Source organism: Heptranchias perlo, unplaced genomic scaffold, assembly GCF_035084215.1.
Source record: "Heptranchias perlo isolate sHepPer1 unplaced genomic scaffold, sHepPer1.hap1 HAP1_SCAFFOLD_438, whole genome shotgun sequence".
Lineage (NCBI taxonomy): Eukaryota > Metazoa > Chordata > Chondrichthyes > Hexanchiformes > Hexanchidae > Heptranchias > Heptranchias perlo.
The window spans coordinates 168,727-194,080 of NW_027139451.1; the positions used below are offsets into that span (position 1 = coordinate 168,727).

Genomic DNA, 25,354 nt, shown 5'->3' on the forward strand with positions numbered 1-25,354 from the left:
TCAGGTATAGAAAGGCCTGACCACAAACCTCAGGGACGAAATTCCACTCTCACAACCAAAGGAAAAGAGCCTGGAAGTGTTGAGGGTGGCAAGGACGGCGGTGGAATTCTTCATCTCCTGAACATAGGACACGTACGTGTTGTTACAGAGCAGGAGGATCCTGTTGTGATATGTGATGGAGTGTTGGCGACTGTAGGACGCGGTAGACAGGGCTGCCACTGGGTATGTGTCGTAGGGGCAGATAACATTACTGTTCCTACAACGCTGGGCATTGCTGTGGTAATAAGCTGACCAGGAGAGTTTGGTGGATCTGTACAGTTGGCTTATGTGTTTGGAGGTCTGGAAAAAGGAGCTTGGTGATGAACGATACGGGTTATAACCACCATAGTACCGCTCTCCGTAGCCCCCATAGGTGTATTTACCTCCATAAAAACCACTGCGTGTAGAAGCAGAGCTCCCACGGCCAGGATTCTGACCAGCCAAAGTGATTTGGAGCTGGGTGCTCCAGTCAGACGAGGTGTAGATTCGAGGATGGAAGCTCGGGTCTGAAATATTCCTGTAATATTTCAGCCTTTCCACAGGCACTGCATGGAACTCGAAGGCTTCCAGGAGCCTCTGGGTGAAGATATTCTCAAACTGGTCATAGAGGGTCGAGTTAAATGGGATGGAGATCAGTTCTTCCGGGGACATCATTTGGAACCTAATCCTCCCGATTAAGATATCGACCACCTCAGTCCTTTCGTTCTGGATGATCCAAGACTCCACAGCTCTGTACAGGGTGAATTCATTCTCAATGACCATGTCTGATCTCTGGAGCAGGGTGTCCAGTTCCTCAGCTGTTAGCTCATACCACACTGGGGTCTTACTGAACCATTCACCATTCCAGGCAAAATACTCCAAGCAAATCTCTTTCAGCACCGGGTCTTCCACAGCCTCAGCATAGTTATAGAGCTCGAGCTGGTGTTTGAAGGAGGGATCTTGTGGGAGCAGTTTGTAGAAGAGTTTATCACATTGATCACGAATCGCAGTCACCCCGTAATCAGAAGCCATGTTGTGAAAGCATTTGGCTGATGACAACTTGATGTATATTTTCTTGGTGTAAAAATACCTGAAGGAAAAAGAACAGTGAGATTAAGAGACGGAGGTGATGTCATTCAGATCTCCTCTCCCAATTTTCATCTTCATGGAGCTGCGACAAGAAATGAGTGAACATAGGAACATAGGAATGTGTTTGCTATTCCTAGGAACATAGGAACATAGGAACAGGAGTCGGCCATTCAGCCCCTCGTGCCTGCTCCGCCATTTGATAAGATCATGGCTGATCTGTGATCTAACTCCATATACCTGCCTTTGGCCCATATCCCTTAGTACCTTTGGTTGCCAAAAAGCTATCTATCTCACATTTAAATTTAGCAATTGAGCTAGTATCAATTGAAACCAAAACACAAGCCCAAAGCTACACGGCTCAAACAGAAAGTTAACAGTGAAGGCACGATGGCTTGTTGTGACTTTAAAACCCAAACATTGGTTTATCTTGGAGGAACTGCATGTCTGCACAGAGACCTGGACCAGGCACTGGAAACGTCCCCGATCACTGGACCGGGCACTGGAAACGCCCTCGACCACTGGACCGGGCACTGGAAACATCCTCGACCACTGGACCGGGCACTGGAAACGTCCTCGACCACTGGACCGGGCACTGGAAACGTCCTCGACCACTGGGCCATGCACTGGAAACGTCCTCAATCACTGGACCGGGCACTGGAAACGTCCTCAATCACTGGACCGGGCACTGGAAACATCCTCGACCACTGGACCAGGCACTGGAAACATCCTCAATCACTGGACCGGGCACTGGAAACGTCCTCGACCACTGGACCGGGCACTGGAAACATCCTCGACCACTGGACCGGGCACTGGAAACGTCCCTGATCACTGGACCGGGCACTGGAAACGTCCCTGATCACTGGACCGGGCACTGGAAACATCCTCGACCACTGGACCGGGCACTGGAAACGTCCTCAATCACTGGACCGGGCACTGGAAACGTCCTAGACCACTGGACCGGGCACTGGAAACGTCCTCAATCACTGGACCGGGCACTGGAAACGTCCTCAATCACTGGACCATGCACTGGAAACGTCCTCAATCACTGGACCGGGCACTGGAAACATCCTCGACCACTGGACCGGGCACTGGAAACATCCTCGACCACTGGACCGGGCACTGGAAACATCCTCGACCACTGGACCATGCACTGGAAACGTCCTCAATCACTGGACCGGGCACTGGAAACGTCCTCGACCACTGGACCGGGCACTGGAAACATCCTCGACCACTGGACCATGCACTGGAAACGTCCTCAATCACTGGACCGGGCACTGGAAACGTCCTCGACCACTGGACCGGGCACTGGAAACATCCTCGACCACTGGACCATGCACTGGAAACGTCCTCAATCACTGGACCGGGCACTGGAAACGTACTCGACCACTGGACCGGGCACTGGAAACATCCTCGACCACTGGACCATGCACTGGAAACGTCCTCAATCACTGGACCGGGCACTGGAAACGTCCTCGACCACTGGACCGGGCACTGGAAACATCCTCGACCACTGGACCATGCACTGGAAACGTCCTCAATCACTGGACCGGGCACTGGAAACGTCCTCGACCACTGGACCGGGCACTGGAAATGTCCCCGATCGCTGGACCGGGCACTGGAAACGTCCCTGATCACTGGACCGGGCACTGGAAACGCCCTCGACCACTGGGCCGGGCACTGGAAACGTCCCTGATCACTGGACCGGGCACTGGAAACGTCCTCGATCGCTGGACCGGGCACTGGAAACGTCCCCGATCACTGGACCGGGCACTGGAAACGTCCTCAATCACTGGACCATGCACTGGAAACGTCCTCGACCACTGGGCCGGGCACTGGAAACTACATATAATAATATGGCAATATAAACTAGAGGGCACAACTCTAAAAGGGGTGCAGGAACAGAGAGATCTGGGGGTATATGTACACAAATCATTGAAGGTGGCAGGGCAGGTTGAGAAAGTGGTTAAAAAAGCATATGGCATCCTGGGCTTTATAAATAGAGACATAGAGTACAAAAGTATGGAAGTCATGATGAACCTTTATAAAACACTGGTTCGGCCACAACTGGAGTATTGTGTCCAGTTCTGGGCACCGCACTTCAGGAAAGATGTGAAGAGGGTGCAGAAGAGATTTACTGGAATGATTCCAGGGATGAGGGACTTTAGTTCCGTGGATAGACTGGAGAAGCTGGGGTTGTTCTCCTTAGAACAGAGACAGTTGTGAGGAGATTTGATCGAGGTATTCAAAATCATGAAGGGTCTGGACAGAGTAGATAGAGAGAAACTGTTCCCATTGGTGGAAGGGTCAAGGACCAGAGGACATAGATTTAAGGTGATTGGCAAAAGAATCAAAGGTGACATGAGGAAAAACTTTTTTACACAGCGAGTGGTTAGGATCTGGAATGCACTGCCCGAGGGGGTGGTGGAGGCAGATTCAATCATGGCCTTCAAAAGGGAACTGGATAAGTACTTGAAAGGAAAAAGTTCTTATACAGCCTGTCTATATCCTCCTGAAGTCTATCACTATCCTCCTCACTGTTCACTGCACTTCCAAGTTTTGTGTCATCTGCAAATTTTGAAATTGTGCCCTGTACACCCAAGTCCAAGTCATTAATATATATCAAGAAAAGCAGTGGTCCCAGCACCGACCCCTGGGGAACACCACTGTACACTCCCTCCAGTCCGAAAAACAACCGGTCACCACTACTCTCTGTTTCCTGTCCCTTAGCCAATTTCGTATCCATGTTGCTACTGCCATCTTTATTGCATGGGCTTCAATCTTGATGATAAGCCGACCATGTGGCACTTTATCAAACACCTTTTGAAAGTCCAAATGCATCACATCCACCGCATTGCCCTCATCGACCCTCTCTGTTACCTCATCAAAAACTCTATCAGGTTAATTAAACACAATTTGCCTTTAACAAATCCGTGCTGGCTTTCCCTAATCAATCCACACTCGTCCAAGTGACTGTTAATTCTGTCCTGGATTATTGTTTCTAAAAGTTTCCCCACCACTGAGGTTAAACTGAGTGGCCTGTAGTTGCTGGGTTTATCCTTACACCCTTTTTTGAACAAGGGTGTAACATTTGCAATTCTCCAGCCCTCTGGCACCACCCCCGTATCTACGGATGTTTGGAAGATTATGGCCAGTACCTCCGCAATTTCCACCCTTACTTCCCTCAGAAACCTTGGATATATCCCATCCAGACCGGGTGACTTATCTACTTTAAGTACAGCCAGCCTTTCTAGTACCTCCTCTTCATCAATTTTTACCCCATCCAGTATCTCAACTATATCTTCCTTTGCTGAGACTCTGGTAGCATCTTCTTCCTTGGTAAAGACAGATGCAAAGTACTCATTTAGTACCTCGGCCATGCCCTCTGCCTCCATGAGTAGATCTCCTTTATGGTCCCTAATCGGCCCCACCCCTCCTCTTACTACCCGTTTACTGTTTACATGTCTGCAGAAGACTTTTGGATTCCCTTTTATGTTGGCCACCAGTCTATTCTCATACTCTCTCTTTGTCCCTCTTATTTCCTTTTTCACTTCCCCTCTGAACTTTCTATATTCTGCCTGGTTCTCACTTGTGTTATCAACCTGACATCTGTCATACGCCCCTTTTTTCTGTTTCATCTTACTCTCTATCTCTTTCGTCATCCAGGGAGCTCTGGCTTTAGTTGCCCTCCTTTCCCCCTCGTGGGAATGTCCCTAGACTGTACCCGAACCATCTCCTCTTTAAAGGCCGCCCACTGTTCAATTACAGTTTTGTCCGACAATCTTTGATTCCAGTTTCCCCGGGTCAGATCTGTTTTCATCCCACTGAAATTGGACCTCCTCCAATTGAGTATTTTTACTTTAGAGTGGTCCGTGTCCTTTTCCATATCTATTCTAAACCTTATGATACTAAGATCGCTGTTCCCTAAATGCTCCCCCACTGACACTTGCTCCACTTGGCCCGTCTCATTCTCCAGAACCAGATCCAGCAATGCCTCCTTCCTCGTTGGGCCGGAAACGTACTGGTCAAGAAAGTTCTCCTGAACACATTTCAAAAATTCCTCCCCCTCTTTGCCCCTTATATTATTACTATCCCAGTCTGTATTAGGATAGTTGAAGTCCCCCAGTTATCTCTCCTCTCTGGCTTTTGCACCTCTCTGTAATTTCCCTGTAAATTTGTTCCTCTATCCCCTTCCCACTAGTTGGTGGTCTATAGAATACACCCAGTAGTGTAATGGCACCTCTATTGTTTCTTAACTCGAACCAAATAGATTCTGTCCTTGACCCCTCCAGGACATCCTCTCTCTCCAGCACTGCAATATTCTCCTCAATCAATACTGCCACTCCCCCTCCTTTCTTTCCTTCCCTATCTTTCCTGAACACCTTGTATCCAGGAATATTTCGACCCCAATCCTGCCCTTTTTTGAGCCAGGTCTCTGTTATCGCCATGACATCGAATTCCCGTGTGATTATTTGTGTCTGCAGCTCACCAACCTTGTTTACCACACTTCGTGCGTTTACACACATGCACTGTGAACCAGTGTAAAACTTTCTTGTACTCTCTCTTAGTCTGATCCCACCTAATACTGTACTATTTTATACTCTAGTGCTATCTTTCTCCCCCGCTCCTTTCCGATGCTACATCCTGGTGCCCATCCCCCTGTCAAATTAGTTTAAACCCCCCCCGACAGCACTGGCGAACTCCCCGCGAGGATATTGGTCCCAGCTCCATTGAGGTCTAACCTGTCCGACCTGTACAGGTCCCAGCTCTCCCAGAACCGGTCCCAATGCCCCAGGAATCTAAAGCCCCTCCCTCCTGCACCATCTCTCCAGCCACACATTCATCTGCTCTATCCTCCTATTTCTACACTCATTAGCGCGTGGCACTGGGAGTAATCCGGAGATTACTACCTTTGAGGTCCTGCTTCTTAATCTCTTTCCTAACTCCTTAAAATCTGCCTGCAGGACCTCATCCCTCTTTCTACCTGTTGTTGGTACCGATATGGACCACGACCTCTGCCTGTTCACCCTCCCCCTCCAGAATGTTCTGCAGCCGCTCAGTGACATCCTTGACCCTAGCACCAGGGAGGCAACATACCATCCTGGAGTCACGTCTGCAGCCGCAGAAACGCCTGTCTGTTCCCCTAACTATAGAATCCCCGATCACTATCCCTCTCCTGACCTTTCTCCTCACCCTGCTGTACAGCTGAGCCACCCATGGTGCTGTGGACTTGTCTCTGGCTGCACTCCCCAGAACTGAACACTGGTTGGAGAGTGAGATGCACTCGGGGGATTCCTGAACTACCTGCCTGGTCCTCCTTATCTGCCTGGCGGTCACCCAGTCCCTCTCTGCCTGCAGTCTCTTAATCTGCGGGGTCACCACCTCCTGAGACGTGCTGTCCACGAAACTCTCAGCCTCGCGGATACACCGCACTGACGCCAGCTGTTGCTCAAGGTCCGAGACCCGGAGCTCGAGCTCCTCCAGCTGCTGACACTTAGAGTCATAGAGTCATAGAGTCATACAGCACGGATAGAGGCCCTTCGGCCCATCGTGTCCGCACCGGCCATCAAGCCCTGTCTACTCTAATCCCATATTCCAGCATTTGGTCCATAGCCTTGTATGCTATGGCATTTCAAGTGCTCATCCAAATGCTTCTTGAATGTTGTGAGGGTTCCTGCCTCCACAACCCTTTCAGACAGTGAGTTCCAGACTCCAACCACCCTCTGGGTGAAAAAGTTCTTTCTCAAATCCCCTCTAAACCTCCCGCCTTTTACCTTGAATCTATGTCCCCTTGTTATAGAACCCTCAACGAAGGGAAAAAGCTCCTTAGTATCCATCCTATCTGTGCCCCTCATAATTTTGTACACCTCAATCATGTCCCCCCTCAGCCTCCTCTGCTCCAAGGAAAACAAACCCAATCTTCCCAGTCTCTCTTCATAGCTGAAGCGCTCCAGCCCTGGTAACATCCTGGTGAATCTCCTCTGCACCCTCTCCAAAGCGATCACATCCTTCCTGTAGTGTGGCGACCAGAACTGCACACAGTACTCCAGCTGTGGCCTAACCAGTGGTTTATACAGCTCCATCATAACCTCCTTGCTCTTATATTCTATGCCTCGGCTAATAAAGGCAAGTATCCCATATGCCTTCTTTACCACCTTATCTACCTGTTCCGCCACCTTCAGGGATCTGTGAACTTGCACACCGAGATCCCTCTGACCCTCTGTCTTGCCTAGGGTCCTCCCATTCATTGTGTATTCCCTTGCCTTGTTAGTCCCTCCAAAGTGCATCACCTCGCACTTTTCCGGGTTAAATTCCATTTGCCACTGTTCCGCCCATCTGACCAACCCATCTATATCGTCCTGCAGACTGAGGCTATCCTCCTCACTATTTACCACCCTACCAATTTTTGTATCATCAGCGAGCTTACTGATCATACCTTTTACATTCATATCCAAGTCGTTAATGTAGACCACAAACAGCAAGGGACCCAGCACCGATCCCTGTGGTACCCCACTGGCCACAGGCTTCCAGTCACAAAAACAATCTTCGACCATCACCCTCTGCCTTCTGCCACTAAGCCAATTTTGTATCCAAAGTGCCAAGGCACCCTGGATTCCATGGGCTCGTACCTTCTTGACCAGTCTCCTGTGCGGGACTTTATCGAAGGCCTTACTGAAATCCATGTATACCACATCCACTGCGTTACCCTCATCCACACGCCTAGTCACCCCCTCAAAAAATTCAATCAAATTAGTCAGACATGATCTTCCCTTGACAAAGCCATGTTGACTATCCCTGATTAATCCTTGCTTCTCCAAGTGGAGACTAATTTTGTCCTTCAGAATTTTTTCCAATAATTGGACTGGGATCAGCTGCTTGTAGGAAAATCCGCATCGGAGCAATGGGAGTCTTTCAGAAGGGAGATTGAGACCATACAATGGCAACATGTTCCCGTAAAGGTCAAGGGTGGTTCCAAGAACTCCAGGGAACCTTCGATGTCAGGGGATATACGAGAATGGATTAGGAAAAAAAGGAGGGCTTTTGGCAGATACAAAAGGCTAAAGACGGAGGAAGCCCGAGAGGAGTACAAAAAGTGCAGGGGGATACTTAAAAAAGAAATTAGGAGATCAAGGAGGGGCCATGAAATAACACTGGCGAGCAAAATAAAGGAAAATCCTAAGATGTTTTATAAGTATATTAAGGGTAAGAGGATGACTAGGGAAAAAATAGGGCCCATTAGGGACAAAAATGGCAATCTGTGTGTGGAGCCGGCAGATGTAGGAGGGGTTCTAAATGAATTTTTTGCATCTGTTTTCACTATGGAGAAGGACGATGTAGACATAGAAATACGGCAGGGGGACTGTGATATACTCGAACATATTAACATCGAGCAGGAGGAGGTATTGGCGGTTTTAGCAGGCCTAAAAATGGATAAATCCCCAGGCCCGGACGAAATGTATCCCAGGCTACTGTGTGAGGCAAAGGAGGAGATTGCGGGGGCTCTGACACATATATTCAGAACCTCTCTGGCCACAGGGGATGTGCCAGAGGACTGGAGAACCGCTAATGTAGTACCATTATTCAAGAAGGGGAGTAGGGAAAAACCGGGGAACTACAGGCCAGTGAGCCTAACATCAGTGGTAGGAAAATTATTGGAAAAAATTCTGAAGGACAAAATTAGTCTCCACTTGGAGAAGCAAGGATTAATCAGGGATAGTCAACATGGCTTTGTCAAGGGAAGATCATGTCTGACTAATTTGATTGAATTTTTTGAGGGGGTGACTAGGCGTGTGGATGAGGGTAACGCAGTGGATGTGGTATACATGGATTTCAGTAAGGCCTTCGATAAAGTCCCCCACAGGAGACTGGTCAAGAAGGTACGAGCCCATGGAATCCAGGGTGCCTTGGCACTTTGGATACAAAACTGGCTTAGTGGCAGAAGGCAGAGGGTGATGGTCGAAGGTTGTTTTTGTGACTGGAAGCCTGTGGCCAGTGGGGTACCACAGGGATCGGTGCTGGGTCCCTTGCTGTTTGTGGTCTACATTAATGACTTGGATATGAATGTAAAAGGTATGATCAGTAAGTTCGCTGATGATACAAAGATTGGTAGGGTGGTAAATAGCGAGGAGGATAGCCTCAGTCTGCAGGACGATATAGATGGGTTGGTCAGATGGGCGGAACAGTGGCAAATGGAATTTAACCCGGAAAAGTGCGAGGTGATGCACTTTGGAGGGACTAACAAGGCAAGGGAATACACAATGAATGGGAGGACCCTAGGCAAGACAGAGGGTCAGAGGGATCTTGGTGTGCAAGTTCACAGATCCCTGAAGGCGGCGGAACAGGTAGATAAGGTGGTAAAGAAGGCATATGGGATACTTGCCTTTATTAGCCGAGGCATAGAATATAAGAGCAAGGAGGTTATGATGGAGCTGTATAAAACACTGGTTAGGCCACAGCTGGAGTACTGTGTGCAGTTCTGGTCGCCACACTACAGGAAGGATGTGATCGCTTTGGAGAGGGTGCAGAGGAGATTCACCAGGATGTTACCAGGGCTGGAGCGCTTCAGCTATGAAGAGAGACTGGGAAGATTGGGTTTGTTTTCCTTGGAGCAGAGGAGGCTGAGGGGGGACATGATTGAGGTGTACAAAATTATGAGGGGCACAGATAGGATGGATACTAAGGAGCTTTTTCCCTTCGTTGAGGGTTCTATAACAAGGGGACGTAGATTCAAGGTAAAAGGCGGGAGGTTTAGAGGGGATTTGAGAAAGAACTTTTTCACCCAGAGGGTGGTTGGAGTCTGGAACTCACTGCCTGAAAGGGTTGTGGAGGCAGGAACCCTCACAACATTCAAGAAGCATTTGGATGAGCACTTGAAATGCCATAGCATACAAGGCTACGGACCAAATGCTGGAATATGGGATTAGAGTAGACAGGGCTGATGGCCGGCGCGGACACGATGGGCCGAAGGGCCTCTATCCGTGCTGTATGACTCTATGACTCTATGACTCTATGATGTTAGGCTCACTGGCCTGTAGTTCCCCGGTTTTTCCCTACTCCCCTTCTTGAATAATGGTACTACATTAGCGGTTCTCCAGTCCTCTGGCACATCCCCTGTGGCCAGAGAGGTTCTGAATATATGTGTCAGAGCCCCCGCAATCTCCTCATTTGCCTCACACAGTAGCCTGGGATACATTTCGTCCGGGCCTGGGGATTTATCCATTTTTAGGCCTGCTAAAACCGCCAATACCTCCTCCCGCTCGATGTTAATATGTTCGAGTATATCACAGTCCCCCTGCCGTATTTCTATGTCTACATCGTCCTTCTCCAGAGTGAAAACAGATGCAAAAAATTCATTTAGAACCCCTCCTACATCTGCCGGCTCCACACACAGATTGCCATTTTTGTCCCTAATGGGCCCTATTTTTTCCCTAGTCATCCTCTTACCCTTAATATACTTATAAAACATCTTAGGATTTTCCTTTATTTTGCTCGCCAGTGTTATTTCATGGCCCCTCCTTGATCTCCTAATTTCCTTTTTTAAGTATCCCCCTGCACTTTTTGTACTCCTCTGGGGCTTCCTCCGTCTTTAGCCTTTTGTATCTGCCAAAAGCCCTCCTTTTTTCCCTAATCCATTCTCGTATATCCCCTGACATCCAAGGTTCCCTGGAGTTCTTGGAACCACCCTTGACCTTTACGGGAACATGTTGCCATTGTATGGTCTCAATCTCCCTTCTGAAAGACTCCCATTGCTCCGATGCGGATTTTCCTACAAGCAGCTGATCCCAGTCCATTTTGGCCAGATCCTGCCTTATCCTATTAAAATCGGCCTTCCCCCAATTTAGAACCTTTATTTCCGGCCCCTCCCTGTCCTTTTCCATGACCACCTTAAATCTCACTGAATTATGGTCACTGTCACCAAAGTGCTCACCTACGAGCACTTCTTCCACTTGGCCGGCCACATTCCCTAGAATTAGGTCCAGTACCGCCCCCTCTCTTGTAGGACTTTCTACATGCTGGCTCAAAAAGCTCTCCTGGATGCACGTTAAGAATTTTGTACCCTCTAAGCCTTTTACACTCTGAAACTTCCTGCACCTGTGGTTGTCCAGGACACGGGAAGCATCGTGGAGTTCCCACGTGGTGCAGGCCGTGTATTCGACGGGTCTGAGCTGTCCTGCCAGGCCTTGATTTATTCGATTCTTCTTCAAGGCTGAGGTGAGGTGTGAATCTGCTGACACCCTTTCAGGCAGTGCAATCCACATCGTCAGAACCGACCAACTTGGCCAAAGGTTTGTTCCCATGTTTTTATCTGTCCCAGGAGATTGTGTGGGGCTGGGGGGAATGGGATGGTGTCATCAAAATCCAGGATAGGGCACACCCAGTGTATCTTCCACTGGGGCGGGATCTGGGTCATTTACAGATGTTACAGGGTGCTGTGTGAGCAGGTTATTTACAGATGTTACAGGGTGCTGGGTGAGAAGGTTATTTACAGATGTTACAGGGTGCTGGGTGAGCAGGTTATTTACAGATGTTACAGTGTGCTGGGTGAGCAGGTTATTTACAGATGTTACAGGGTGCTAGGTGAGCTGGTTATTTACAGATGTTACAGGGTGCTGGGTGAGCAGGTTATTTACAGATGTTACAGGGTGCTAGGTGAGCTGGTTATTTACAGATGTTACAGTGTGCTGGGTGAGCTGGTTATTTACAGATGTTACAGGGTGCTAGGTGAGCTGGTTATTTACAGATGTTACAGTGTGCTGGGTGAGCTGGTTATTTACAGATGTTACAGGGTGCTGGGTGAGCAGGTTACTTACAGATGTTACAGGGTGCTAGGTGAGCAGGTTATTTACAGATGTTACAGGGTGCTGGGTGAGCAGGTTATTTACAGATGTTACAGGGTGCTGGGTGAGCAGGTTATTTACAGATGTTACAGGGTGCTGGGTGAGCAGGTTGTTTACAGATGTTACAGGGTGCTAGGTGAGCTGGTTATTTACAGATGTTACAGGGTGCTGGGTGAGCAGGTTATTTACAGATGTTACAGGGTGCTAGGTGAGCTGGTTATTTACAGATGTTACAGTGTGCTGGGTGAGCTGGTTATTTACAGATGTTACAGGGTGCTAGGTGAGCTGGTTATTTACAGATGTTACAGTGTGCTGGGTGAGCTGGTTATTTACAGATGTTACAGGGTGCTGGGTGAGCAGGTTATTTACAGATGTTACAGGGTGCTAGGTGAGCAGGTTATTTACAGATGTTACAGGGTGCTGGGTGAGCAGGTTATTTACAGATGTTACAGGGTGCTGGGTGAGCAGGTTATTTACAGATGTTACAGGGTGCTAGGTGAGCTGGTTATTTACAGATGTTACAGGGTGCTGGGTGAGCAGGTTATTCACAGATGTTACAGTGTGCTGGGTGAGCAGGTTATTTACAGATGTTGCCCTGTGGTTGGGTGATGTCTGGGTAATTGACAGATGTTACTCTGGGCCAGGGACTTACCTGATGAAGTCATCGACAAACTGCACGCAGTCCTCCGAGACGACCATGCGGAACGTGGTGCCCTGACTGGTACTGAGCAGGTTCCCGTCCGTGTGCATGGACAGGATCAGTCTGTGCACACACAATGTCATCTCCTCTTGGCTATTTTCAAGGGTTGTCACTGAGATGTTCATGTCACAATTACTCCTGCTGATATATAACTGCTTTAAAGATTGGTAAAATTCCATGGTGAGATCCAGTCTGTACCCGTAGATCGAGTCCGCCCTCTCTGCAAAACACAGAGTCACTGAGTGACCTCCATCATTCAGCACAACACGGCAGAGAAACCAGGGCCGAGAACAGGCCAGACACTAAACTAAACACCGCACACACAACCCAACACCCCACACAACCCAACACCCCACACAACCCAACACCCCACACAACCCAACACCCCACACACAACCCAACACCCCACACAACCCAACACCCCACACACAACCCAACACCCCACACAACCCAACACCCCACACAACCCAACACCCCACACAACCCAACACCCCACACAACCCAACACCCCACACAACCCAACACCCCACACACAACCCAACACCCCACACAACCCAACACCCCACACAACCCAACACCCCATACAACCCAACACCCCACACAACCCAACACCGCACACACAACCCAACACCCCACACACAACCCAACACCCCACACACAACCCAACACCGCACACACAACCCAACACCCCACACAACCCAACACCCCACACACAACCCAACACCGCACACACAACCCAACACCCCACACACAACCCAACACCCCACACACAACCCAACACCGCACACACAACCCAACACCCCACACACAACCCAACACCCCACACAACCCAACACCCCACACACAACCCAACACCCCACACAACCCAACACCCCACACAACCCAACACCCCACACAACCCAACACCCCACACACAACCCAACACCCCACACAACCCAACACCCCACACAACCCAACACCCCATACAACCCAACACCCCACACAACCCAACACCCCACACACAACCCAACACCCCACACACAGCCCAACACCCCACACAACCCAACACCCCACACACAACCCAACACCCCACACAACCCAACACCCCACACAACCCAACACCCCATACAACCCAACACCCCACACAACCCAACACCCCACACACAACCCAACACCCCACACAACCCAACACCCCACACAACCCAACACCCCACACACAACCCAACACCCCACACACAACCCAACACCCCACACAACCCAACACCCCACACACAATCCAACACCCCACACAACCCAACACCCCACACAACCCAACACCCCACACACAACCCAACACCCCACACAACCCAACACCCCACACACAACCCAACACCCCACACATCCCAACACCCCACACACAACCCAACACCCCACACAACCCAACACCCCACACACAACCCAACACCCCACACAACCCAACACCCCACACAACCCAACACCCCACACACAACCCAACACCCCACACACAACCCAACACCCCACACATCCCAACACCCCACACACAACCCAACACCCCACACAACCCAACACCCCACACACAACCCAACACCCCACACAACCCAACACCCCACACAACCCAACACCCCACACAACCCAACACCCCACACACAACCCAACACCCCACACACAACCCACCACCCCACACACAACCCAACACCCCACACAACCCAACACCCTACACAACCCAACACCCCACACACAACCCAACACCCCACACAACCCAACACCCCACACACAACCCAACACCCCACACAACCCAACACCCCACACAACCCAACACCCCACACAACCCAACACCCCACACAACCCAACACCCCACACACAACCCAACACCCGACACACAACCCAACACCCCACACACAACCCAACACCCCACACACAACCCAACACCCCACACAACCCAACACCCCACACACAGCCCAACACCCCACACAACCCAACACCCCACACAACCCAACACCCCACACAACCCAACACCCCACACACAACCCAACACCCCACACACAACCCAACACCCCACACAACCCAACACCCCACACACAGCCCAACACCCCACACAACCCAACACCCCACACAACCCAACACCCCACACAACCCAACACCCCACACACAACCCAACACCCCACACACAACCCAACACCCCACACAACCCAACACCCCACACAACCCAACACCCCACACAACCCAACACCCCACACAACCCAACACCCCACACACAACCCACCACCGCACACAACCCAAAACCCGACACGCAGCCCAACACCCTGCACACTGAACACACACACTCTGTATCTAACCCGTGCTGTACCTGCCCTGGGAGTGTTTGATGGGACAGTGTAGAGGGAGCTTTACTCTGTATCTAACCCTGTACCTGCCCTGGGAGTGTTTGATGGGACAGTGTAGAGGTGAGAATCCCTACATGGTCAGTTTTCGGTAAAATATTAAAATGCCTATGTGGCAAAGAAGCAGAATGCAAAATGGTTAGAAAGGGTTAATTAGTTAGTAACTGAGATTGACACAAGTGGCCTGGCCCTCCTGCTGGGCCATATGTTTGCTTAGTCAGCAGGCCTGCACTGTCTTATCAATGATATGATGTGGAGATGCCGGTGATGGACTGGGGTTGACAATTGTAAACAATTTTACAACACCAAGTTATAGTCCAGCAATTTTATTTTAAATTCACAAGCTTTCGGAGATTTTCTCCTTCCTCATTTGCCTGAGGAAGGAGAAAATCTCCGAAAGCTTGTGAATTTAAAATAAAATTGCTGGACTATAACTTGGTGTTGTAAAATTGTTTACAATTATCAATGATAGGTCTTTGATGTGAGTCAAGGACTGGTCTGAATGTCTCCATGTTTATGGCAGATCAATATAGGTAACGAGCTTAGCCAAAGTTGAAAGACATTCCAGGTTGGGAGATAAGGAACAGAAGGAACAGGGAAGAACATTCCAAGTTGGAAGGTGAGGAAGGATCCCCTTTGATGTCTAACAGCAACATGATCAGCACATGGACGATTTATGATTGGCCGGAAATAATGTAACCTCACATGGCAACCTATGCCCGGCTTATGATTGGTGTTGACCCTCGTTAAGTATGTTCCAACCCTATTCATCTGGAAAAAAACGTGTGGATTTCTGTATGTTGTTGTTCTTGCTCTGCCAGCATAGAGGGACTCTATCAGGAGTCCAAATCCATGCTGCAGACTAAGAACCCTGCTATTAAAGATGTGTTGAACTTTAAAATGTATTCGACTGCAGTTATTACTGAACCAGACTGAGGGGAAAGAATCCGGATCGTCAGAGGGAGCTTTACTCTGTATCTAACCCTGTACCTGACCCTGGGAGTGTTTGATGGGACAGTGTAGAGGGAGCTTTACTCTGTATCTAACCCTGTACCTGACCCTGGGAGTGTTTGATGGGACAGTGTAGAGGAAGCTTTACTCTGTATCTAACCCTGTACCTGCCCTGGGAGTGTTTGACGGGACAGTGCAGAGGGAGCTTTACTCTGTATCTAACCCTGTACCTGCCCTGGGAGTGTTTGATGGGACAGTGTAGAGGGAGCTTTACTCTGTATCTAACCCTGTACCTGCCCTGGGAGTGTTTGATGGGACAGTGTAGAGGGAGCTTTACTCTGTATCTAACCCTGTACCTGCCCTGGGAGTGTTTGATGGGACAGTGTAGAGGGAGCTTTACTCTGTATCTAACCCTGTACCTGCCCTGGGAGTGTTTGACGGGACAGTGTAGAGGGAGCTTTACTCTGTATCTAACCCTGTACCTGACCCTGGGAGTGTTTGATGGGACAGTGTAGAGGGAGCTTTACTCTGTATCTAACCCTGTACCTGCCCTGGGAGTGTTTGATGGGACAGTGTAGAGGGAGCTTTACTCTGTATCTAACCCTGTACCTGCCCTGGGAGGGTTTGATGGGACAGTGTAGAGGGAGCTTTACTCTGTATCTAACTCTGTACCTGACCCTGGGAGTGTTTGATGGGACAGTGTAGAGGGAGCTTTACTCTGTATCTAACCCGTGCTGTACCTGCCCTGGGAGTGTTTGATGGGACAGTGTAGAGGGAGCTTTACTCTGTATCTAACCCGTGTTCCTGTTTTACCCTTTACCTGGCCAGTGACCTTTCGAGATTGGGGTCTGAATTCTCCTCTTGTTGTTTGGTGTCAGCCCCTCTCCGTGGGCCGTACTGCACTGGTGTTCTGGGGTGATGGACGGGAGAGATTAGTTCTGTGTCCATGACTGTGTTTCAGGACCTGGTGCTTCTTTGGTCAATAATTCAGGTGTTGCTGGGCACAGGACGATTCACCAGAGATAAAATGAAGACAGTTTGTTTCTGACACTGCTCCCTGTGGAGTGAGGGTTACTCTCAATCCCAGGCATTGCTGGGGATGAAGTTTACCTTGGTCTGCCTGTGCTGTACCGCCCAGAGGTCTCCAGGACCCCCTGGGGTGGGTTTTGGTGAGGTGGGACGGGGTGGGGGGCCGCTTGTTTCCAGGGGGCTCAGTATCCTCCGAGGCCTCGGGCCGAGATTCTCCTCAGTTCAGAGAGTCTGAGGGGTCCTGGCAGCAAAGTGTCAACATTCACCATCAGGGAGTCGGGAGGTCAGCCAGAGGCCGAGGCTCTGCTCCAGATGAGGCTGGGCCAGGGCAAGGGCAATGGCTCAAACTGGGCCCCTGGCCCAGGCCCAGGCTACCTGCTACCACAGGCCCAGGCTCCCCACTACCCCAAGGCCCAGGCTCCCCACTACCCCAAGGCCCAGGCTCCCCACTACCCCAAGGCCCAGGCTCCCCACTACCCCAAGGCCCAGGCTCCCCACCACCCCAAGGCCCAGGCTCCCCACTACCCCAAGGCCCAGGCTCCCAACCACCCCAAGGCCCAGGCTCCCCACTACCGCCAGGCCCAGGCTCCCCACTACCCCAAGGCCCAGGCTCCCCACCACCCCAAGGCCCAGGCTCCCCACTACCCCAAGGCCCAGGCTCCCCACTACCCCAAGGCCCAGGCTCCCCACTACCCCCAGGCCCAGGCTCCCCACTACCCCAAGGCCCAGGCTCCCTCCTAGCCCAAGGCCCAGGCTCACCACTACCCCCAGGCCCAGGCTCACCCCAGGCTCCCCACGACCCCAAGGCCCAGGCTCCCCACTACCCCAAGGCCCAGGCTCCCCACTACCCCAGGCCCAGGCTCCCCACTACCCCAAGGCCCAGGCTCCCCACTACCCCAAGGCCCAGGCTCCCCACTACCCCAAGGCCCAGGCTCCCCCATACCCCCAGGCCCAGGCCCCCCACTACCCCAAGGCCCAGGCTCCCCACTACCCCAAGGCCCAGGCTCCCCACTACCCCAAGGCCCAGGCTCCCCATGACCCCAAGGCCCAGGCTCCCCACTACCCCAAGGCCCAGGCCCCCCACTACCCCAAGGCCCAGGCTCCCCACTACCCCAAGGCCCAGGCTCCCCACTACCCCAAGGCCCAGGCTCCCCATGACCCCAAGGCCCAACCCCAGGCCCAGCCCTGAGCAAAGACCAGTAAACACATTACGTGGATCACATCGAACACCAGCATCCTCCGAATGTTGACAGTTGTGGACTTTCCAGCCTTTGCTTTTACACTGAGTGAGAGACGTCTCTGAACCGGTGCAAGAAACATCATCGAGCAGAATGGAGCCCGAGCCTAGAGAGGAAAGAGTTTGGAGTTAATATAGGGCCGTGTGGGTCACCCGAGAGACTCCATCGAGAGCAATGATACTCCCATCGTAATAACAGCAACACCCCCCATATACCCCCCATATACTCCCCATATACCCCCCATATACTCCCCATATACCCCCCATATACTCCCCATATACCCACCATATACCCCCCATATACTCCCCATATACCCCCCATATACTCCCCATATACCCCCCATATACTCCCCATATACTCCCCATATACTCCCCATATACCCACCATATACTCCCCATATACCAAGCATATACTCCCCATATACTCCCCATATACCCACCATATACTCCCCATATACCCACCATATACTCCCCATATACCAAGCATATACTCCCCATATACTCCCCATATACCCACCATATACTCCCCATATACCAAGCATATACTCCCCATATACTCCCCATATACCCACCATATACTCCCCATATACTCCCCATATATCCCCCATATACTCCCCATATCCCCACCCCGACACATATATTCCCCCATATACCCTACACCCCCAATGTAACACTGATACACAATCATAGATTCTTACATCGCAGGAGGAGGCCATTCAGCCCATCATGCCTGTGCCTGCTCTTTGAAAGAGCTCTCCAATTGCCCGATTGACCGAGTGTGGCACCAAGGAGCCCTAGTAAAATTGAAGTCAATGGGAATCAGGGTGAAAACTCTCCAGTGGCTGGAGTCATACCGAGCACAAAGGAAGATGGTAGTGGTTGTTGGAGGCCAATCATCTCAGCCCCAGGACATTGCTGCAGGAGTTCCTCAGGGCAGTGTCCCAGGCCCAACCATCTTCAGCTGCTTCATCAATGACCTTCCCTCCATCATAAGGTCAGAAATGGGGATGTTCGCTGATGATTGCACAGTGTTCAGTTCCATTCGCAACCCCTCAGATAATGAAGCAGTCCGAGCCCGCATGCAGCAAGACCTGGACAACATCCAGGCTTGGGCTCATAAGTGGCAAGTAACATTCGCGCCAGATAAGTGCCAGGCAATGACCATCTCCAACAAGAGAGAGTCCAACCACCTTCCCTTGACATTCAACGGCATTACCATCGCCGAATTCCCCACCATCAACATCCTGGTGGTCACCATTGACCAGAAACGTAACTGGACCAGCCATATAAATACTGTGGCTACGAGAGCAGGTCAGAGGCTGGGTATTCTGTGGCGAGTGACTCACCTCCTGACTCCCCAAAGCCTTTCCACCATCTGCAAGGCACAAGTCAGGAATGTGATGGAATACTCTCCACTTGCCTGGATGAGTGCAGCTCCAACAACACTCAAGAAGCTCGACACCATCCAGGACAAAGCAGCCCGCTTGATTGGCACCCCATCCACCACCCTAAACATTCACTCCCTTCACCACCAGCGCACAGTGGCTGCAGTGTGCACCATCCACAGGATGCACTGCAGCAACTCGCCAAGGCTTCTTCGACAGCACCTCCCAAACCCGCGACCTCTACCACCTAGAAGGACAAGGGCAGCAGGTACATGGGAACAACACCACCTGCACGTTCCCCTCCAAGTCACACACCATCCCGACTTGGAAATATATCGCCGTTCCTTCATCATCGCTGGGTCAAAATCCTGGAACTCCCTTCCTAACAGCACTGTGGGAGAACCGTCACCACACGGACTGCAGCGGTTCAAGAAGGCGGCTCACCACCACCTTCTCAAGGGCAATTAGGGATGGGCAATAAATGCCGGCCTCGCCAGCGACGCCCACATCCCATGAATGAATAAAAAAAAGTCCCACTCCCCTGCTCTTTCCCCTTATCCATGTAAATTTTTCCCTTCAAGTGTTTATCCAATTCCCTTTTGAAAGTTATTATTGAATCTGCTTCCACCGCCCTTTCAAATGTAAGGAATCTTACAACACCAGGTTATAGTCCAACTGTTTTATTTGAAAATCACAAGCTTTCGGAGGCTTTCTCCTTCGTCAGGTGAGTGTGGGATTCCATGGAAGGTACCGCATATATAATCAGAGAACAATACCTGGTGATTACAGATAATCTTTCCAACTGCCCATTGTCAAGGCAATCAAAGTGTTCAGACAGAGAGATGTTACCTACAGGACCACCAAATACACAAACGGCGAGAACACAAAACAGAGAGAGAGAGAGGGAGAAACATCCGAAAGGAAGAGAAAGACAGAGAATGACCCGTTGTGTTAAAAACAGATAACTTTTTTTCGCTGGTGGGGTAACGTGTAGCGTGACATGAACCCAAGATCCCGGTTGAGGCCGTCCTCATGGGTGCGGAACTTGGCTATCAATTTCTGCTCGACGATTTTGCGTTGTCGTGTGTCTCGAAGGCCGCCTTGGAGAACCCTTACCCGAAGATCGGTGGCTGAATGTCCTTGACTGCTGAAGTGTTCCCCGACTGGGAGGGAACCCTCCTGTCTGGCGATTGTTGCGCGCAACAATCCCAGCTTCTCCAGTCTATCCACGTAACTAAAGTCCCTCATCCCTGGAATCCTTTTGTACTCTAGGCCTCTATTTATAAAGCCCAGGATCCCATATGCTTTCTTAACCGCTTTCTCAACCTGCCCTGCCATCTTCAACGATTTGTGTACATATACCCCCAGATCTCTCTGTTCCTGTACCCCTTTTAGAGTTGTGCCCTCTAGTTTATTTTGCCTCTCCTTGTTCCTCCTACCGAAATGTATCACTTCACATTTTTCTGCATTAAATTTCATCTGCCACGTGTCTGCCCATTCCACCAGCCTGTCTATATCCTCCTGAAGTCTATCACTATCCTCCTCACTGTTCACTACCCTTCCAAGTTTTGTGTTATCTGCAAATTTTGAAATTGTGCCCTGTACACCCAAGTCCAAGTCATTAATAGATATCAAGAAAAGCAGTGGTCCCAGCACCGACCCCTGGGGAACACCACTGTACACCTCCCTCCAGTCCGAAAAACAACCGTTCACCACTACTCTCTGTTTCCTGTCCCTTAGCCAATTCTGTATCCATGTTGTTACTGCCCCCTTTATTCCATGGGCCGCAATCTTGATGATAAGCCTACCATGCGGCACTTTATCAAACACCTTTTGAAAGTCCATATACATCACATCCACCGCATTGCCCTCATCGACCCTCTCTGTTACCTCATCAAAAAACTCTATCAGGTTGGTTAAACACGATTTGCCTTTAATAAATCCGTGCTGGCTTTCCCTAATCAATCCACCCTCGTCCAAGTGACTGTTAATTCTATCCTGGATTATCATTTCTAAAAGTTTCCCCACCACTGAGGTTAAACTGACTGGCCTGTAGTTGCTGGGTTTATCCTTACTCCCTTTTTTGAACAAGGATGTAACATTTGCAATTCTCCAGTCCTCTGGCATCACCCCCGTATCTACGGATGTTTGGAAGATTATGGCCAGTACCTCCGCAATTTCCACCCTTACTTCCCTCAGCAACCTAGGATGCATCCCATCCGGACCGGGTGATTTATTTACTTTAAGTACAGCCAGCCTTTCTAATACCTCCTCTTTAGCACTCTAGATTGTTCCTTATCCTTTTCCCTAGCTATTCTAAACCTTATGATAGTATGATGGAGGGAAGGTCATTGATGAAGCAGCTGAAGATGGTTGGGCCGAGGACACTGCCCTGAGGAACTCCTGCAGCAATGTCCTGGGGCTGAGATGATTGGCCTCCAACAACCACTACCATCTTCCTTTGTGCTAGGTATGACTCCAGCCACTGGAGAGTTTTCTCCCTGATTCCCATTGACTTCAATTTTACTGGGGCTCCTTGGTGCCACACTCAGTCAAATGCTGCCTTGATGTCAAGGGCAGCTCCTCTCACCTCACCTCTGGAATTCGGCTCTTTTGTCCATGTTTGGACCAAGGCTGTAATGAGGTCTGGAGCCGAGTGGTCCTGGCGGAACCCAAACTGAGCATCGATGAGCAGGTTATTGGTGAGTAAGTGCCGCTTGATAGCACTGTCGACGACACCTTCCATCACTTTGCTGATGATTGAGAGTAGACTGATGGGGTGGTAATTGGCCGGATTGGATTTGTCCTGCTTTTTGTGGACAGGACATACCTGGGCAATTTTCCACATTGTCGGGTAGATGCCAGTGTTGTAGCTGTACTGGAACAGCTTGGCTAGAGGCGTTATCTATAGTTTATCTATTTTTATCCTCTCCAATATCACTCCTCCCTCCTCCTTTACAATGGCAGCATCCTCTTCTCTAGTGAATGCCGATGTAAAGTATCCATTCAGTACCTCAGATACGCCCTCTGCCCCCACAAGAAGTTCCCTTTTTGTCCCGAATTGACCCTACCCTTCCTCTAAAGACCCTAGTTTTTGCATGGAGTCTGATAGTGTTGTTTAACAGTAGAACTGGTGGATGTTTCAGTTTGGGACTGACCACCAGACAGATTCAGTTCTTGCCTTATGGGTACATGTGTACAAAACGGGAATAAGAACACAACATAGAGGGAACCTTCAGCAAGTGAGGCAGCATCGGTGGAGAGAGAAACAGAGTTAATGTTTCAGGTCAATGACCTTTCATCAAAACTGGAGTAACCCTCATTGACCTGAGCATTAACTCCCCACAGATACTGCCTGACCTGCTGAGGGCTTCCAGCATTTTCTGTTTTTATTTCGGATTTCCGGCATCTGCAGAATTTTACGTTGTGGGTCATTGAAGGAACATTGGAGATTGGAGCCGAGGATGAATGGGAGAGACCATTCTCCGTGGGCCTTCTAGTCCAAAAATGACAGTGTCCAACATTGTTGAAAGTAATTTGTCTGCCGTGTTGGACGGGGGAATTAGATGGGGAATCATGGAGTTTGTACAATCAAACCGCACACCAGCCGACCAATGGCATCGTCATTGCAAGTTTCACAGCCCCTTCACTCCGATCACCTGATCCCGACACCCCACCAATGGCAGCCCCCGATCACCTGATCCCGACACCCCACCAATGGCAGCCTCCGATCACCTGATCCCGACACCCCACCAATGGCAGCCCCCGATTACCTGATCCGAACACCCCACCAATGGCAGCCTCCGATCACCTGATCCCGACACCCCACCAATGGCAGCCCCCGATTACCTGATCCGAACACCCCACCAATGGCAGCCTCTGTTGCGTTAACGTATCCCAGACTACGACAGACAACGTGTGCATCCACGATGTCCCAATTATCATCACACACTGTTCCCCATTCACCATTGTAGTAAACTTCCACTCGACCCTCACTGGGTGATCGACCTCCCGAGAGTCTCAGCTCTCCGTACTCCACGCCTGGGGAAAGAAACACATCACACGGATTTGTTAAAGGAAAATCGTGTTTGACGAACTTGATTGAGTTCTTTGATGAAGTAACGGAGAGGGTTGATGAGGGCAGTGCGGTTGATGTTGTGTATATGGACTTTCAGAAGGCATTTGATAAAGTGCCACACGATAGACTTGTTAGCAAAATTAAAGCCCATGGGATTAAAGGGTCAGTGAGAGTGTGGATATAAAACTGGCTCAGGGACAGAAAGCAGAGAGTAGTGGTGAACGGTTGTTTTTCAGACTGGAGTGAAGTTTACAGTGGTGTTCCCCAGGGGTCAGTATTAGGACCACTGCTCTTTTTGATATATATTAATGACCTGGACTTGGATATAGAGGGTATAATTTCAAAGTTTGCAGATGACACGAAACTCGGAAATGTAGTAAACAATGTGGAGGATCGTAACAGACTTCAGGAGGACAGAGACAGACTGGTGAAATGAGCAGACACATGGGGGATGCAATTTAATGCAGAGAAGTGTGAAGCGATACATTTCGGTAGGAAGAATGAGGAGAGGCAAAATAAACTAAATGGTACAATTTTAAAGGGGGTGCAGGAACAGAGAGATCTGGGGGTATATGTACACAAATCATTGAAGGTGGCAGGACAGGTTGAGAAAGTGGTTAAAAAAGCATACGGGATCCTGGGCTTTATAAATAGAGGCACAGAGTACAAAAGTATGGAAGTCATGATGAACCTTTATAAAACACTGGTTCGGCCACAACTGGAGTATTGTGTCCAGTTCTGGGCACCGCACTTCAGGAAAGATGTGAAGGCCTTAGAGAGGGTGCAGAAGAGATTTACTAGAATGATTCCAGGGATGAGGGACTTTAGTTCCGTGGATAGACTGGAGAAGCTGGGCTGGTTCTCCTTGGAACAGAGACGGTTGAGAGGAGATTTGATCGAGGTATTCAAAATCATGAAGGGTCCAGACAGAGTAGATAGAGAGAAACTGTTCCCATTGGTGGAAGGGTCAAGGACCAGAGGACATAGGTTTAAGGTGATCAGTAAAAGAGCCAGAGGGGAGATGAGGAAACATTTTTTTACTCAGTGAGTTGTGATGATCTGGAATTCACTGCCTGAAAGGGCGGTGGAAGCAGATTCAATAATAACTTTCAAAAGGGAATTGGAGAAATATTTGAAGGGGAAAAATTTACAGGGATAAGGGGAAAGAGCAGGGGAGTGGGACTAACTGGATAACTCTTTCAAAGAGCCGGCAGAGGCACGATGGGCAGAATGGCCTCCTCCTGTGCTGTACCTACTATGAAACCCCCAAAAGTCTCCGCTCTGCGAACTCCAAACCTGGGGAAAGAAACACATCACATGAAACCCCCTAGTGTCTCAGGGCCTCACTCCCTGATACAGAACCAAACCAGGACCAGGCCGGTCCAGGACCAGACCAGGTCCAGGCTGATCCAGGACCAGACCAATCCAGGACCAGACCAGATCCAGACCAATCCAGGACCAGACCAGGTCCAGGCTGATCCAGGACCAGACCAATCCAGGACCAGACCAGATCCAGACCAATCCAGGACCAGACCAGGTCCAGGCCGATCCAGGACCAGACCGATCCAGGAACAGACCAGGTCCAGGCTGATCCAGGACCAGACCAGGACCAGACCAATCCAGGACCAGACCAGATCCAGGCCGATCCAGGACCAGACCAGGACCAGACCAA

General features: G+C 50.2%; 1 protein-coding gene across 1 annotated transcript; it reads right to left on the reverse strand.

Moving 5' to 3' along the window:
* Positions 1–24,996, reverse strand: LOC137312818 (galectin-3-binding protein-like). Its single transcript, XM_067979224.1, has 5 exons — positions 24,939–24,996; positions 23,454–23,645; positions 18,195–18,326; positions 12,595–12,862; positions 1–1,108 (listed from the first exon to the last, which is right to left on the reverse strand). Exons 1-5 carry the CDS (start codon positions 24,994–24,996, stop codon positions 1–3), a joined length of 1,758 nt encoding a protein of 585 aa, XP_067835325.1.
* Positions 24,997–25,354: the final 358 nt, after the last annotated feature.

Bases quoted from the DNA above. Each gene is read 5' to 3' on its own strand.
- LOC137312818 (XM_067979224.1), bottom strand. From the start codon at position 24,996: ATGTGTTTCTTTCCCCAGGTTTGGAGTTCGCAGAGCGGAGACTTTTGG. The intron at 23,646-24,938 runs GTAGGTACAGCA...TTCTTTCCCCAG, and splicing joins AGACTTTTGGGGGTTTCATA to GCGTGGAGTACGGAGAGCTG. The intron at 18,327-23,453 runs GTAATCGGGGGC...TTTCCTCTCTAG, and splicing joins TGGTGGGGTGTTCGGATCAG to GCTCGGGCTCCATTCTGCTC.